Source organism: Copadichromis virginalis, linkage group LG15 (genome assembly GCF_057382275.1).
Source record: "Copadichromis virginalis isolate Kocher_CV1m ecotype Utaka linkage group LG15, C_Virginalis_male_GT1.1, whole genome shotgun sequence".
In the NCBI taxonomy this organism is placed as follows: Eukaryota; Metazoa; Chordata; class Actinopteri; order Cichliformes; family Cichlidae; genus Copadichromis; species Copadichromis virginalis.
Window position 1 is genome coordinate 5,714,931 of NC_140632.1, and position 16,605 is coordinate 5,731,535.

A 16,605-nucleotide genomic window follows, 5' to 3' on the forward strand; every position below is an offset into this window, starting at 1 on the left:
TCAAGGGCCAAACCCGATTTGATCAAAGTGTAGTTGAAATACTACTACATTAAATACAACAACAAATACATTACACATTCTTTCAGGCTTCAGTGTTGAATTAAAAAACAATGACAACAACCTGCATTTACACTGACTCGTCACTAGATGACAACCTACCTTTGTTTTGAGAAGTTTACATCCACTCATCTGTGCGTGAATGTTTTCTTTTTAAATTTCTTTGAATTGTTCTTTTTTCCAGAAAAACTAAAAAACGAGAATTGGGTGCACAAATTTATTTTGGGATTTCTCTAATCCACAATAGATCAAGAGTATACATGCGGGCTCAAATATATACAAATCCTCCCCTAAATCTTTAATAAGTGATGCTGAAGGTCACAGCTAGACTGGCCGTGGAAAATTCCGGGCAATTGCCCGATGGGCCGATGGTGATTTTTTTTGTAGCGGTATAAACAATGAAATGTGGTTGATTGGGCAAGGAGGTCGGATACACCCTCCCCCTTGCTTGGGCAAGGGCGCTGAAAGCAGTCTTATCACAGTCAAACAGAAGAAAATAGTGTGGAGGTGAAAAGGAACGTGATTTGTCCCGTACTTCAGCTAGAATGAAAAAAAGACAGTGCTTGAATTATTCTGTGTCTTCTTCTCTCAGTCTTTCCCCTCCCTCTCCTGTTGCTACTGATCAATGATCAGCTGATCGGCTTTTCTGACGCAAGTCCCGTGTTTTGTTTGTTTATCGCCCACTTTGCGTCAGAAAGAGGAAACCAGCGGATATCGCGCTAAACAACACGTTTAAGTTTGATAAGCTGTTGTTAGAATTTATTTTATATTACTTTCTAGTATCAGCTGATGTTTGCTGGAGCCATGTCTGTAAACGCTGCTGGTCCTAGTACCAGGAGATGTCCTTACTGAGCTGAGCAGGTGATGGAGAAACAGGTTTATCTTTTAGGTGACATGAATGAGTTGAAGGGAAGTTATGAACTGTTTCTGAGAGACAAACAACACCTTCTTAAGGTGTTGTTTGTCCTTCTTAAGTAGCTGACAGCTAGTAACTGTGCAGGGGCGGGTCTAGCAGAGTTTTGCCAGGGGGGCAGGTAGGGCATTAACAGGGAAAGTGGGGCACAAAGAAATACTTTTCTTTCTTATTCTTATTTAAAATGTCTAGCTTTTATTAAATAATTATCTGATGTAAAATGTATAGAAATCATACATATATGCCAACAAGACTGGTTTTTTTTGTTTTGTTTTTTTCATTCAAAGCCTTTTTATTGTTTTTCCTATAATGCCTGGTGGGCCGGTCTCTAGTCAAAATGCCAGGGCCAATTTTTGTGGCATTCCAGCCCTGCTGAAGGTTCAACAAAGTCAATAAAGTTGACAGGGCTGATGCATATTAACTTTTTAGTGATCGTGATTGAGTACAAGTTGTAGCGTCTCTTTGCTAGCATGAAAAAGGACTGGTTTGACCAGAACAATAAGAAAGTGCAAGGAACTCTGTGAAGATCTAAGGCAAACAAGTTAGAAAAGGTCCCTTTCATTTCTAAACAACTGTAAATTCCAAGATCATCAGTTTAAACAATTGCAATTAGAAGTTATTTGGATGTAACTTTGCCAAGGTTATAGGGCCAGACTTTCATCCTTTTATGAGGAAACTGATTAAGATGTTCAGGAACTACACAGGAACCACCAAGGCTCAATCCTTCAATAAAAACATCCTGAAAATGTGTTAAACCTAAAGTGTAAAGAGTAGAAGCTACAGATATTTGTGTAAAAATATAGGGAGTAAAATTAAAATTAAATACTCAAGTAAAGTACAGATACCTGGAAATTCTCCTTAGGTATAGTAATGAAGTATTTGTACTTCATTACTTTGCACCTCTATAAATCCAGCATCTGTTCCTTTAGCTGGCAGACACATTGTGCAATAAACTCTGCAGAAAGTTTGTGTGTTTTCCTGATATTTGTTGCTCTGCTTGCACTCGCTCCTCTTCTGCAGTGGTAGTTGGATGCTGAAGTGCCACGACCACAACTTATCGACATCAGCACTTAAAACGCTGTTTCAAATCCCTCCAGTCCACTTTAATGCCCGAGTGTTACACTATAAATGACACATAAATCATGCAGTGATGGATATTTTCATTTAAACTTTCACATTGTTTTTCAAACTATATCTAAACTCTAACCGATTACCAAATGCAGGGAAAATTACATCTTAGGATAACAACAAGAAGAGAAGTTGAACTAACTGTCTGACACTGAGGGCGACACAAGGTTGTGGATGAGGAGCTAAAACTTGAACAAGGCATGTGTGCAAATAGTTACACTGTAGTAAACCATCATAAACAGTTTTGTCACATCTGTTTAACAAAACCAAACCAATGGCTGATAAAAACTAGCACTAATACAGCATTACAGAATAACATCTGTATATTTATTTACTTGATAGTTAAGTAGAATGTGGTAGAAATATATAATTTCATATTAAAGGTATTTGCATATTTTTTTTATCCAGAACAGATCTACTTACACCATGGACATAAAAACAATAAACAAATACATAAAACTAAATGAAAGCCACAGTTTAAGAGTAACAAGGGAAGCAAAACAACTAAAGACACAAAATTGAATACAAAATAAAACACACAAAATGCACACTTGTGATGTTATAGTTAAAAACACAAAACAAAACAAAAACCTTGGATGTTTTCATTTTTATTGACCTCAGTCGACACTGTCATGAGTTCAAGTGTGAACCAGAATTCATAAAAAGTTAGGATAAGAGAATCTTAGTGCTTAGATAATCCAACTGCATGGATTACATCCATTACCAAGGAAAGCCAAATTGTGCAGAGTATAATTTTATTTCTTTTATCTCCACCTGTTAATCCATTCTTCTCCTGTACTCATAAAGTATTTATATACTATATAGGTACTGAACACACTAAATTAAATGTAAATGTTCAGAAATTAGAAAAAAGGCTGTATTACAGCGTTCTACTGAATTCAATTTCAGTTGAAGCGCAATGACAGTAAACCTGAATTTTTCGTGAATAGATTCACACACGGGATGGTTGGTAATGTCATATTATTATGTGGCTGCTGCTTTTATCTTTGATCAGAACACATACAGTGGGGCAAAAAAGTATTTAGTCAGCCACCGATTGTGCAAGTTCCCCCACCTAAAATGATGACAGAGGTCAGTAATTTGCACCAGAGGTACACTTCAACTGTGAGAGACAGAATGTGAAAAAAAAAAAAATCCATGAATCCACATGGTAGGATTTGTAAAGAATTTATTCATAAATTAGGGTGGAAAATAAGTATTTGGTCAATAACACATCAGAGCTGCTTTTCCACCATCTCTGGACCCGCACCAGTTTGCATACAGGGAGAACCGGTCAACTGAGGATGCGATCGCCATAGTGCTGCACACATTATTGAAGCACTTGGAACACAGGAACACCTATGCACGGCTCCTCTTTGTAGACTACAGCTCGGCTTTTAATACCATCCGGCCATATAAACTCCGTCCCAAACTCCACCAACTGGGACTCAACTCCTCTCTGTGCAACTGGATTGTGGACTTCCTCACTAACCGCAGACAGAGTGTCAGAGTGGGTAAGAACACCTCTTCCACCCTTGTGGTGAACACCGGTGCCCCTCAGGGGTGTGTTCTGAGCCCTCTGCTATACACTCTCTTCACCCATGACTGTATTTCCTCCTGCGCGTCCAATCTCATTGTTAAGTTTGCCGATGACACCACAGTGCTCGGACTTATATCCAACAACGATGAGACAAACTACAGGACAGAGGTGCAACAACTAGAGTCATGGTGCCACGACAATAACTTGGTCTTAAACACCAAAAAGACCAAAGAGATCATTGTAGATTTCCGGAGGAAGGGTCATAACAACCATCTGCCTCTCTTCATTGGCAGTGAGGCGGTGGAGAGGGTGAGCAGTTTTAAATTCTTGGGGGTAACTGTGACCGAGGACCTGTCCTGGGGCAACCATATCACCTTAGTTGCACGGAAGGCCCAACAGCGCCTCTACTACCTGAGGAGACTACGGAGCGCACACATTCCCAGACCTCTGATGTTGAACTTCTATAACTGTGCCATCAGCAGTGTCCTGACGCATGGATTTCTAGTGTGGTTCCCCAGCTGCACCAAGGCCGACCAGCAAGCACTCCAGCGGGTGGTGAAAGAAGCTGGCAGAATTATTGGAACAATTCTGCCAGAGATTAGTAATATCTTCCCCACTTGCTGTCTGAGGAGGGTGCACAGTATCCTGCGGGACCAACATCACCCTGCGCGCCACCTTTTCCACCTGCTGCTGTTTTTTTTTTTTTTTTACGGGTTGTACGGAAGCCCCAAACGCAATTTCATTGTTCTTTGACAATGACAATAAATAATAATAATAATAATAATAATAATAATAATAACAAAAATACAACTCAATACTTTGTAACATAACCTTTGTTGGCAATAACAGAGGTCAAACGTTTACTATAGGTCTTTACCAGGTTTGCACACACAGTAGCTGGTATTTTGGCCCATTCCTCCATGCAGATCTTCTCGAGAGCAGTGATGTTTTGGGGCTGTCGCCGAGCAACACGGACTTTCAACTCCCGCCACAGATTTTCTATGGGGTTGAGGTCTGGAGACTGGCTAGGCCACTCCAGGACTTTCAAATGCTTCTTACGGAGCCACTCCTTTGTTGCCCGGGCGGTGTGTTTTGGATCATTGTCATGTTGGAAGACCCAGCCTCGTTTCATCTTCAAAGTTCTCACTGATGGAAGGAGGTTTTGGCTCAAAATCTCACGATACATGGCCCCATTCATTCTGTCCTTAACACGGATCAGTCGTCCTGTCCCCTTGGCAGAAAAACAGCCCCATAGCATGATGTTTCCACCCCCATGCTTCACAGTAGGTATGGTGTTCTTGGGATGCAACTCAGTATTCTTCATCCTCCAAACACGACGAGTTGAGTTTATACCAAAAAGTTCTACTTTGGTTTCATCTGACCACATGACATTCTCCCAATCCTCTGCTGTATCATCCATGTGCTCTCTGGCAAACTTCAGACGGGCCTGGACATGCACTGGCTTCAGCAGCGGAACACGTCTGGCACTGCGGGATTTGATTCCCTGCCGTTGTAGTGTGTTACTGATGGTGACCTTTGTTACTTTGGTCCCAGCTCTCTGCAGGTCATTCACCAGGTCCCCCCGTGTGGTTCTGGGATCTTTGCTCACCGTTCTCATGATCATTTTGACCCCACGGGATGAGATCTTGCGTGGAGCCCCAGATCGAGGGAGATTATCAGTGGTCTTGTATGTCTTCCATTTTCTGATGATTGCTCCCACGGTTGATTTTTTCACACCAAGCTGCTTGCCTATTGTAGATTCACTCTTCCCAGTCTGGTGCAGGTCTACAATACTTTTCCTGGTGTCCTTCGAAAGCTCTTTGGTCTTGGCCATGGCGGAGTTTGGAGTCTGACTGTTTGAGGCTGTGGACAGGTGTCTTATACAGATGATGAGTTCAAACAGGTGCCATTCATACAGGTAACGAGTGGGGGACAGAAAAGCTTCTTACAGAGACGTTACAGGTCTGTGAGAGCCAGAGATTTTCCTTGTTTGAGGTGACCAAATACTTATTTTCCACCCTGATTTATGAATAAATTCTTTACAAATCCTACCATGTGAATTCATGGATTTTTTTTTCACATTCTGTCTCTCACAGTTGAAGTGTACCTCTGGTGCAAATTACTGACCTCTGTCATCATTTTAGGTGGGGGAACTTGCACAATCGGTGGCTGACTAAATACTTTTTTGCCCCACTGTAGAATGAGAGACAAATGAACCCAGTCTCATCATGCTATCTCAGTCTGATAATCTAATCTTTTATTTCCAGGATCTTAGAGCCTCTTGTTCCTCTTTCCACAGGTGTAACTGGGAAAGATTGTTCAATATTTTAAGAACGAGTTTATAATATTACATTTCCATGTGCAAAAGATTTTATCTGCTTCCTCACTGTATAAAATCTTGGCACAAAAATAGAAACTGATTACAATGCTGTACTACCAAACGGAGTCATCCAGGCATCTATATCATAGGATGATGAGTCAAAATGCATTCTGAGAATCAAAGATCTCACTGTGAAAGATGCTGGACATCACCACTGTCACTCTCCTCACATCAGCAAGCACTAATCAATCAAATCAATCAAATCACTTTTATTGTCACATCACATGTGCAGGCACACTGGCACAGCACATGCGAGTGAAATTCTTGTGTGCGAGCCCCACAAGCAACAGAGATGTGCAAACACAACAACACAAACGAGCAAAATACAAGAATGGCCAACCTGAAACTAATAAATATATGTACAATATATAATAGTGTATGCATTTCTGGATGTGTATACTAAATATTTTCCTACGTGTGTGTGTGTGTGTGTGTGTGTGTGTGTGTGTGTGTATACACATTTTTACAAATTAAATAGTAAAAAAAAAAAAAAAAAAAAAAAAAAAATAATAATAATATATAAAATATACAGAGTTGAATATGTGCAAAACAAGTGGCATTTATATACAGTGTGGAGTGCATAATGTTGAAGTTCCAGTAGTGAAGCTGAGGTGTCTATGACGTGTTCAGCAGTCTGATGGCCTGATGGAAAAAGCTGTCTCTCAGTCTGCTGGTACGGGACCGGATGCTGCAGAACCTCCTTCCTGATGGAAGCAGTCTGAACAGTTTATGGCTGGGGTGACTGGAGTCCTTGATGATCCTCCCCGCTTTCCTCAGGCAGCGCTTCCTGTAGATGTCTTGGAGGGAGGGAAGCTCACCTCCAATTATCCGTTCAGAGCACCGCACTACTCGCTGGAGAGCTTTGCAGTTGTAGGCGGTGCTGTTGCCATACCAGGTGGTGATGCATCCAGTGAGGATGCTCTCAATGGCACAGTGATAGAAGGTCCTGAGGATGCGGGGGCTCATGCCGAATCTTTTCAGTCTCCTGAGAAAGAAGAGGCGCTGCTGCGCCTTCTTCACTGTTTTGTTTGTGTGTACTGACCACGTAAGATCCTCAGCCAGATGTACTCCAAGGAACCGGAAGCTGCTCACTCTCTCCACAGCAGCGCCGTTGATGGTGATGGGGGTGTGTACTTCTCTGCACCTCCGGAAGTCCACTATCAACTCCTTTGTCTTTGCGACGTTGAGGGTGAGATGGTTGTCTTGACACCAGTGGGTCAGGGCGCTGACCTCCTCCCTGTAAGCCGTCTCATCACCGTTGGTGATAAGACCCACCACTGTAGTGTCGTCCGCAAACTTCACAATGATGTTGGAGCTGTTAGTGGCTGTGCAGTCGTAGGTGTAGAGTGAGTACAGGAGAGGGCTCAGTACACACCCCTGTGGAGCACCAGTGTTCAGTGTGATGGGGGATGAGGTGATGCTGCCCAGTCTGACCACCTGGCGTCTGTCAGACAGGAAGCTAAGGATCCAGCTGCAGAGGGAGCTGCTCAGTCCTAGATCCTGCAGTTTCCTGTCCAGCTTCGAGGGAACGATGGTATTGAATGCTGAGCTGTAATCTACAAACAGCATCCTCACATACGTGTCTCTCTTCTCCAGGTGTGACAGGGCAGTGTGTAGTGTCAGGGCTATGGCATCATCAGTGGACCTGTTGTGGCGGTATGCAAACTGTAGAGGGTCCAGTGAGTCGGGTAGTGCAGAGCAGATGAAGTCCCTGACCAGCTTCTCGAAGCATTTGCTTACGATGGGGGTCAGGGCTACAGGTCGCCAGTCGTTCAATGAGGAGATGGTGGAGGATTTGGGTACAGGGACGATGGTGGCCATTTTGAAGCAGGCTGGGACTACAGACAGAGAGAGGGAAAGGTTGAAGATGTGCGTGAACACTCCAGCCAGCTGAGCCGCGCATGACTTGAGGACGCGGCCGGGAATCCCGTCCGGACCAGTAGCTTTGTGTGCGTTCACCTTCCTGAAGCACTTCCGCACATCCTCCTCAGACACAGTGTGCGCACTGACGTCATCCGCGGTGCGCACACTGTCCGGTCTCATGGTGTTCGCTGTGTCGAATCTAGCGTAGAATACGTTTAGATCCTCACACAGAGAGGCCGTGGTCTGCGGTGTGCTGGTTTTCCCTCTAAAGTCTGTGATCGTGTTTAGTCCCTGCCACATACTCTGAGGGTTGTCAAACTGTTGCTCCACCCTGTCCCTGTACTCACGTTTGGCTGCTTTGATCGTCTTCCGGAGTTGGTAATGTGCGTGTTTGTAGTCCGATGTGTTCGCGGAGGCAAAGGCGGTGTTCCGTGCCGCGCGAACATCTCCGTTAATCCAATCCACTAGCAACATGAAAGCCTTTTTGTAGGATAATAACAAGAAAGCCCTGAGTAACGAATCTATGCAATTAACACATTTTCTTGTTTCTCTCATAACCTCATGCCCGATGAAACATTGTCACTACAGAATATTCTGTTCACCTACCCAAAGCAAAAACATTGATATAAACAGCAACAAAAGCTGATCATTCAGACGTGGGTGCATGAAACTGGTGCTCAAATACAAGAGGACGCTCAGTATCAGATTAAGCAGCAGACTGCTTGTGATATAACTCTGACTGTCACTCTTCAAAGTCCCCAAAACAAGAAATTCAGGTGCTGGATGATTGTGGATGAGCAAGCCAAAATGTCAGTGGAGCTGTGGGTCAGGGTGTCAGGTTTGTTTAACTGTTAACCCTGCAGTAGACTCTGACATACTGAAAGTAAAAGAAAAGATAATAACAAATGTATTTTTGTAGCACTGAAAGGGAGAGAAAGAGGCTTCATCGTGGATCAAGAACCTGAACCTCTAAGTACAGATTTATTCTTATTCATATACAATAAAAAAAAGGTTTGTTTTGCATAGGTGAATTTATAATCCTCATTTACATATTTCAGATAATCCAGCAAGATCTATATATTATTTTGAAGTTGTTTTTTTTTCTAAAACCACCATTTGGGCATTGTAAACATTGCTTTTACCAGCTCAGACACCTGTGAGCATCATCCCAAGTACAGCAAAAGACAACCAGTGTATTTCACTTTTATTTATTTATTTTTTGGCAGAAATCTGTTTAAATTATTTTTCATACTTCGCTTAAAGAGACCCAATTAAAGAGAGCTAGTTAGAAGTGGTCCGATTATAATAGTGATGATAAAACATAGTAAAGCTGAAATAGACCAAGACACTATATCAGCATTGCTTATTTTCTAACTCTTATTCTTTAAGATTAGATGTGGTGTTAAAGAACATGTCTCATCATTGCAGAACATTATTTCAACATTTAAAAAGTACCTAATCTCTATTTTCAGACCTCAAAGGACACAATACATGCAATCATATCAATAATATGAATGCATGTGTTTTTTATTTATTTATTTTTGTAGGAATTCAGTTACTTAATGACCCATCTAACGCAATTACTTCCATCAATGTAGGTCTTCAAAGAATGTAAACTGCTAACCTGCTTTTAAAGTGAATAAATATGTCTATTTGTCTATTTGTCTATTTGTTTAGGTGATGAATGTAGATGATGTGATGCATGCAGACAATAATCTCTCTGCAGTCTAAGACACACTGTGGGTTCAAGAGTGCGAATCCACACAATACACCTGTGTCAAACACAAAAAGCATGCTGTACAAAACAAAAGAAAACCTTTGCCATGTGTTTAATATCACTACAGGGAGTGCAGAATTATTAGGCAAATTAGTATTTTGTCCACATCATCTTCTTCATGCATGTTGTCTTACTCCAAGCTGTATAGACTCGAAAGCCTACAACCAATTAAGCATATTAGGTGATGTGCATCTCTGTAATGAGAAGGGGTGTGGTCTAATGACATCAACACCCTATATCAGGTGTGCATAATTATTAGGCAACGTCCTTTCCTTTGGCAAAATGGGTCAAAAGAAGGACTTGACAGGCTCAGAAAAGTCAAAAATAGTGAGATATCTTGCAGAGGGATGCAGCAGTCTCAAAATTGCAAAGCTTCTGAAGCGTGATCATCGAACAATCAAGCGTTTCATTCAAAATAGTCAACAGGGTCGCAAGAAGCATGTGGAAAAACCAAGGCGCAAAATAACTGCCCATGAACTGAGAAAAGTCAAGCGTGCAGCTGCCAAGATGCCACTTGCCACCAGTTTGGCCATATTTCAGAGCTGCAACATCACTGGAGTGCCCAAAAGCACAAGGTGTGCAATACTCAGAGACATGGCCAAGGTAAGAAAGGCTGAAAGACGACCACCACTGAACAAGACACACAAGCTGAAACGTCAAGACTGGGCCAAGAAATATCTCAAGACTGGTTTTTCTAAGGTTTTATGGACTGATGAAATGAGAGTGAGTCTTGATGGGCCAGATGGATGGGCCCGTGGCTGGATTGGTAAAGGGCAGAGAGCTCCAGTCCCACTCAGACGCCAGCAGGGTGGAGGTGGAGTACTGGTTTGGGCTGGTATCATAAAGATGAGCTTGTGGGGCCTTTTCGGGTTGAGGATGGAGTCAAGCTCAACTCCCAGTCCTACTGCCAGTTTCTGGAAGACACCTTCTTCAAGCAGTGGTACAGGAAGAAGTCTGCATCCTTCAAGAAAAACATAGTGATGGGCAGATGAAGCCCCATGAAGCACTGAAGCTTTTCATCCAATTGGTTCACCCCAACGCGAAGCTTCATGAAGCTTCATTTGCTCTAGCAGGACGTAAAAATAATAGCTGGCATGAATTTGAAGAGTGTGGCATTTTGCACACAGCCTGTAAATGTCAACAACAAAAGGAGTGTGTAAAACATGTATATTGTAGTGATGGCAGTATACTGTGTATATTTATAGTGGCAGTATGGGAAATGATTATTTGGAAATGCTTGAAATGGAAATGATCATTTACTGTGAGGTGAGGTGTGGTTGGGGTGTGGACAGTGGTTGTGCTTTTGTAACGTTGAGGTATGGACAGCTACACACTGCCTGTTCACATTTTATTCTGTAAAAACTAAATTTTCACTGCTTTTATGACCTTTTTAGTGGGGAGAACATAGCTAGGATTTAATGATTTAACAAATCTTTTGAATCCTTTGTCCTCCACAATGCTAAATGGCTGGGAGTCCTCAATCACCATGCTGACCAGGTCTTCATCTATTTGAGATTTTTCTCCTGAGGAAAGACAATAAAGATAAAGCACAAATATAAATATCACATACGTAACTTATAACAGTTGTATAATATTGTTATATCATTTAGTAACATTACTGCATCCTATATTATCATTGCATTTGATGGCTCACCTGGTCTTGCTCCACAATCGGTGTCCCCCTTATTCTCATGCAAAGCTCTGTAGTGCCTAAGCATGGATAAGGTGTTGTTGTTGTTATATCCCAGCTCCCTGGCACATAGAAAACACTTCACCTTGTACAAAAGTCAAGACAGCTCAACATAAATTGTATTGCACCATCAGTATCATGAAAATACATCTTCTGTAGAAATTTACATACCTTGTTGGGAGGAATAAGATCAAAATGTTCCCACACAGGGGAGGACATGCTCCTCTTCTTAGCTGGCTCCATTCTCTCCTGACTTTCCTCACTCTCATAAACCTCCAAACGGTCTCCAAACTCTCACTAACCGCAACTCTCCATCAAACACCCACATTTTTGAATGAAGTCTGAGGGGTTTATATCGCTGTCATATCTCGCGGCAAAGTTCGAACCACTTCATGAACCAGTCACGTGGTACAGCCGGGCAGCGAGGCTTCGGACGTCATCATTTTCAGCTCCTCCCATAAATGAAGCAAGCCTCGATACGCGCTTCGCGGAAACGCCCCCTCCATTACTCGACACACGCTCCGAAGCCTCGATACAGAACGTCCCATCACTAGAAAAACATGATTTTCATGCAGGACAATGCTCCATCACACGCGTCCGAGTACTCCACAGCGTGGCTGGCAAGAAAGGGTATAAAAGAAGAAAAACTAATGACATGGCCTCCTTGTTCACCTGATCTGAACCCCATTGAGAACCTGTGGTCCATCATCAAATGTGAGATTTACAAGGAGGGAAAACAGTACACCTCTCTGAACAGTGTCTGGGAGGCTGTGGTTGCTGCTGCACGCAATGTTGATGGTGAACAGATCAAAACACTGACAGGATCCATGGATGGCAGGCTTTTGAGTGTCCTTGCAAAGAAAGGTGGCTATATTGGTCGCTGATTTGTTTTTGTTTTGTTTTTGAATGTCAGAAATGTATATTTGTGAATGTGGAGATGTTATATTGGTTTCACTGGTAAAAATAAATAATTGAAATGGGTATATATTTGTGTTATGGTTAAGTTGCCTAATAATTGTGCACAGTAATAGTCACCTGCACACACAGATATCCCCCTAAAATAGCTAAAACTAAAAACAAACTAAAAACTACTTCCAAAAACATTCAGCTTTGATATTAATGAGTTTTTTGGGTTCATTGAGAACATCGTTGTTGTTCAATAATAAAATTATTCCTCAAAAATACAACTTGACTAATATTTTTGCACTCCCTTTATATATCACTATATTCTCAGCATTGATGTGTTTGATATATTAAAAAAGATCTGCTTCCTTTTGAGATTGAAGTTTTAATCCAGTGATTTTTCTTCTGTGTATTTACTAAACATGTAAATGTAATTTAAGGTTTAAAATTTAAGGTGCAAAAGTGTGTTTAAATCTAAAATACACAGATGATAAGATTACAAACATGGTTCAGATGGATGATAATTGTGCTTTAGGTCAGAGTCATACTCTGACATGGATGGTCGCTATTAACTTGAGAGATTTGGTGATGACACCTGGTTCGCAGTATAGGAAGTGACAGTGGCAATTGCAAATTTTGGTTTCCTCTGGACAAAGAGATTTTCTGCCTACCCACGTCTAACTGACTTAACAAAAACAGCATATAGGAAATGCACTGGTCTACAAGCAAAAAGGGGAAAACTACAGACAATGACTAGAATTCATTACAAAAAGACCTCCCCACCCCCAAATGCTGTTTGTCAAGTCTCATGCTTTAGTTCTTTTCTTGGGCCTCTTCTTCAAAGCAGGCTCCACCCTGGACCACCTCTTCTGCCCAGGTTAATTAACAGGCAGCAGCTACAGTGTTATCTGATGTGGAAACCGTGTGCAGTGGTGAGAAATAAGAGGTTGATGATCAAACTGCACTGAATGAGGTTAATACTTTATATAATGGAATAATATACTGAAGATATCATTTTTTTAAAAATGATAGGAAAGTGGACAAATTGGTGGAAAGTGGAAACATGGGGAACTGAATTAGATTCTAAATGTGAAAAAAAAATCACTAATAAAAGTCGGCATGCACTGCATATGAGTAATACAGTTAGAACGGCAGTAATGTCATGGGTTATGTGGTGGGGCAAGAACGAGAAGCTGATACTGCAATATTAAAATATATGTGCATGCATAGATTGTCTGGGCAAAAAGGAAATCAATGTGTGGGGTATGGTTCAGCAGCCAAGTCGGCATCGTCACACCTAAATATTATTCAGGCTTGTCTCTGAGGATTTGCTTAGGGGCAATGAAAACAACACCAGTATATGCTTGAGGCATTAGAAATGCCACTGTGGCTCCGTAGGGAACAACAAACGGTCAGGTAAAGAAAGCTATCCAGCAAAAAGGTAGGTTTGTTGAAAAAAGTATCAGTTAAAAAAGGACGCAGCTAGCAGAACAAATCAAATTTAACTTTGTCCTACAGTATTATAACAGCCAGTCTGGAGCAAGTCTGGATGTTATAAAAACCCTTGGGTGATTATTAGAAAAGAAAAGAAAAGCTAGTAAAAAATCCACTGAGTTCATTTGTAGGGGCTGAGCTCTTAAATGATGAGCAGTGAGAAATCACCAAGATTTAATATATCAACTACTGTGTACTACCACACAAGAATCCCTTGAAATGGGACAGTAGACAAGCTCCAAACAGGTCAGTCAGCATAGGAAATACACATGTTAATGTTAAACAATGGCAAGGGTATTTAGGTAGTGCAACAAAAGAAAGACACCCGGAATAAGAAATTTTTGCAACTTTCAGCTGGGCAGTAGGATCAGTGATAAGAAAATGAAGCAAGAAGTGAGATAAGAAAAAGAAGAAAGTTGAAGAGATGTAAGTAGATGTTTTTAAACCAGCACATTCAACACATTCAACCTCTAAAACTAATTTTTATGTTTAGGAATGCAAGTAAAAAACTTAATCAAAGATAATAATGTGCTTTTTAAACAATATTTTTTTTAAAAATTCATTGATAGCAACAGTAATTATATTTTAACAATAAGAACAACAATTTGGTTAAAGAGCCTGGGCATATTGGTGGATTAACCATTACAGAAGCATAACACATAAAACACAGTACTGAGCTGTTCCAACATGTAAACGATACATTTTGTGGTGGTCAAATAACTTGTTAATCACTGTATGCTTTATATGTTAAGTTCCAGAATTATCTGGCTGTACAATCTCAAGTTCAAAAACACTGAAAACTGAATTTTTTAAATATTTTAAAATATTTAGATTTAGGCAAATCAGTTCCATGCTTGGCCACTCCTATGCAAATTGTAGTACTTGTTAAATTGAATTAATTGCTCTGCAAACCAGGTGGAGTAACTGGGAAGAAACTGAAGCACATGTACACAAACAAAACACTGGATTGATAACACATAAAAAGCACAACAAGCACAACAAGTCTAACTGAATCGTTTAGCAGAGTCGCATGTTCATGCAAGTGATGGAGTACAAGAAACTGACCATTCAGCAATTTGTGCCATGAATGTTAATTAAATTTGTATAGAGTGCAATGTTAGATGCAATCTAAAGCTCTGTCCCTTCTTTCTCGCACTTACACACAGACATGCATCCACAGCAGGTAAGAAATTCCTGGAGCCGGTCCTGGTGCTGCCCTATTTACATTTTAAATACTTGCAGCCAGCCCACTACTGTGTTCACAGTGCAACGCAGCACAGCTAATCTACACACCTAAGGCTAAAGCCAGGAGTCTGCGGGGGTTGAGGAGATGGTGAAGACAAACACTGACAAGAAAGGTGGCATGAATACACATGAGGAGCCTCACTGGAATTGGCTAAAGGCACTTATTCCATACAATGTTAAGTAGAAGCAAATATCTTTATCAGATTCTGAAGACGTACGATTATTTTAATGTCAAACATAGGAATGCAAGAAGTGAAGATGGATAGAGTACCTTTTCTGCCAATTGCCTGAAAGCCACTAAAGTACAGATGAAATTTAAGAGCAGACATGAAGATGTTTTAAAATGTTACTGAACTAGAACTACATAAAATGTACTTTTCAGTCAAATTTGTAATGATGTGTGTGGTGTGTGGTCTCTCACACTCTATTCATCCAAGTGGAGCCTTCCTGAGATCAAAAATCACCATTTCCAGATGGACCTTGCCAAAATGGCACTGCCACACTGTACAACCTAGGGAAGACAAAATCCAACTCATATGCAATCTTATGGAAAAACAAGATTCAGTTTCAAATGAATGTCAGAGTAGCTTTATTGGCCAAAAGAACTATGTTCTCAAGCTTTTGAAACCAACCTACCCATATGGAAAAGGTATATATAAATCTTACAAAGTTTGTATCTGTCTTGTGTGAAACTTGTATGATAGCATACAAGAGTGAAAACAGATGTAAGATCCCTTGAAAAATTATATAAATGAAACGTGTATGTTTTGGATACTTACTAAAACAATATATAAAAGTAATGAGAAAGTGGCCACTTTCATGAGTAAATCATATAAGCCTGATATGATTCACTATATGAAGTAGCCCACATCTTATGCAAGTCTTTTATAAGTTTTTACTATTTCTTTTCCATATGGGTAAACTTCCTTGTAGTATCCAGATCTGACAGTTTCAGTTCCTTCTATAGATTATTCAGGCCAAAAAAATAAATAAATATGGCGGCGTATTTAAAAGCTTCTTTGCCTGTTTCACTTTGTGATTTCTGCATCACCATAGTGATCATCTTTCAAAATCTACATTTTAGTGAACCCTTTCTGTGGATGTCCACATGTTTTTAGACTTTAAACTAAGACAATGGATGCAAATCTAAAGGAAAAGAAATTGTCCACACACCTAGAGCTGCACTTTTTAACAAGTGGGTGTTTGTATGCATTATTTGCAGTGTTAACTATACAAACCAAAGTGTAAAATGTACCCATTCTACTGTAAACCCCCCACACAAGCAACCACATTCACACATTGACCAATTAGCTGATAAGCTTCAGACCAAAGCCTTGAACCCCGGTGAACTCAGGCACCAGTGAGTCTGCTCAGAACTTGGAGTGCACAGATCTTTGGTGTGTCCCCTGGTGTGTGCATCCACACACCAGGGGACAAATGCTCTTGTCCCCTGGTGTGTGGATGCAATGGGGGAGTTTTGGAGGTTTAAAAAAAAGTCCTCCAGAGAGGGTGTCCTCCAGCTGTGGGGGGTTAGGGTAGAGTCACTGGGATTGTGTGTGTGTGTGTGTGGGGGGGGGGTCTCTGTGTGTGTGGAACAAAAGGCCTTGATCCCTGA

The 16,605-nt window shown here is 41.0% G+C and overlaps 1 protein-coding gene and 1 pseudogene across 1 annotated transcript; one reads left to right on the forward strand and one right to left on the reverse strand.

The window, feature by feature from the left end:
• The first annotated feature begins 861 nt into the window (after positions 1-861).
• LOC146691616 (uncharacterized) lies at positions 862-9,275 on the forward strand (annotated as a pseudogene).
• Positions 9,276-10,992: 1,717 nt separating this feature from the next.
• On the reverse strand, positions 10,993-11,812 carry LOC146691617 (uncharacterized). The gene is made up of 3 exons (XM_085433491.1): positions 11,520-11,812; positions 11,313-11,433; positions 10,993-11,181 (listed from the first exon to the last, which is right to left on the reverse strand). The coding sequence occupies exons 1-3, from the start codon at positions 11,589-11,591 to the stop codon at positions 11,021-11,023; spliced, it is 354 nt and encodes a 117-aa protein (XP_085289617.1). The 5' UTR covers positions 11,592-11,812; the 3' UTR covers positions 10,993-11,020.
• Between the last annotated feature and the right edge of the window lie 4,793 nt (positions 11,813-16,605).

Excerpts from the sequence above, each read along its gene's own strand:
- LOC146691617 (XM_085433491.1), bottom strand. The coding sequence starts at position 11,591 with ATGGAGCCAGCTAAGAAGAGGAGCATGTCCTCCCCTGTGTGGGAACAT. Across the intron at positions 11,434-11,519 it reads ATCTTATTCCTCCCAACAAG|GTGAAGTGTTTTCTATGTGC; the intron begins GTATGTAAATTT and ends CTTTTGTACAAG. Across the intron at positions 11,182-11,312 it reads CGATTGTGGAGCAAGACCAG|GAGAAAAATCTCAAATAGAT; the intron begins GTGAGCCATCAA and ends GTCTTTCCTCAG.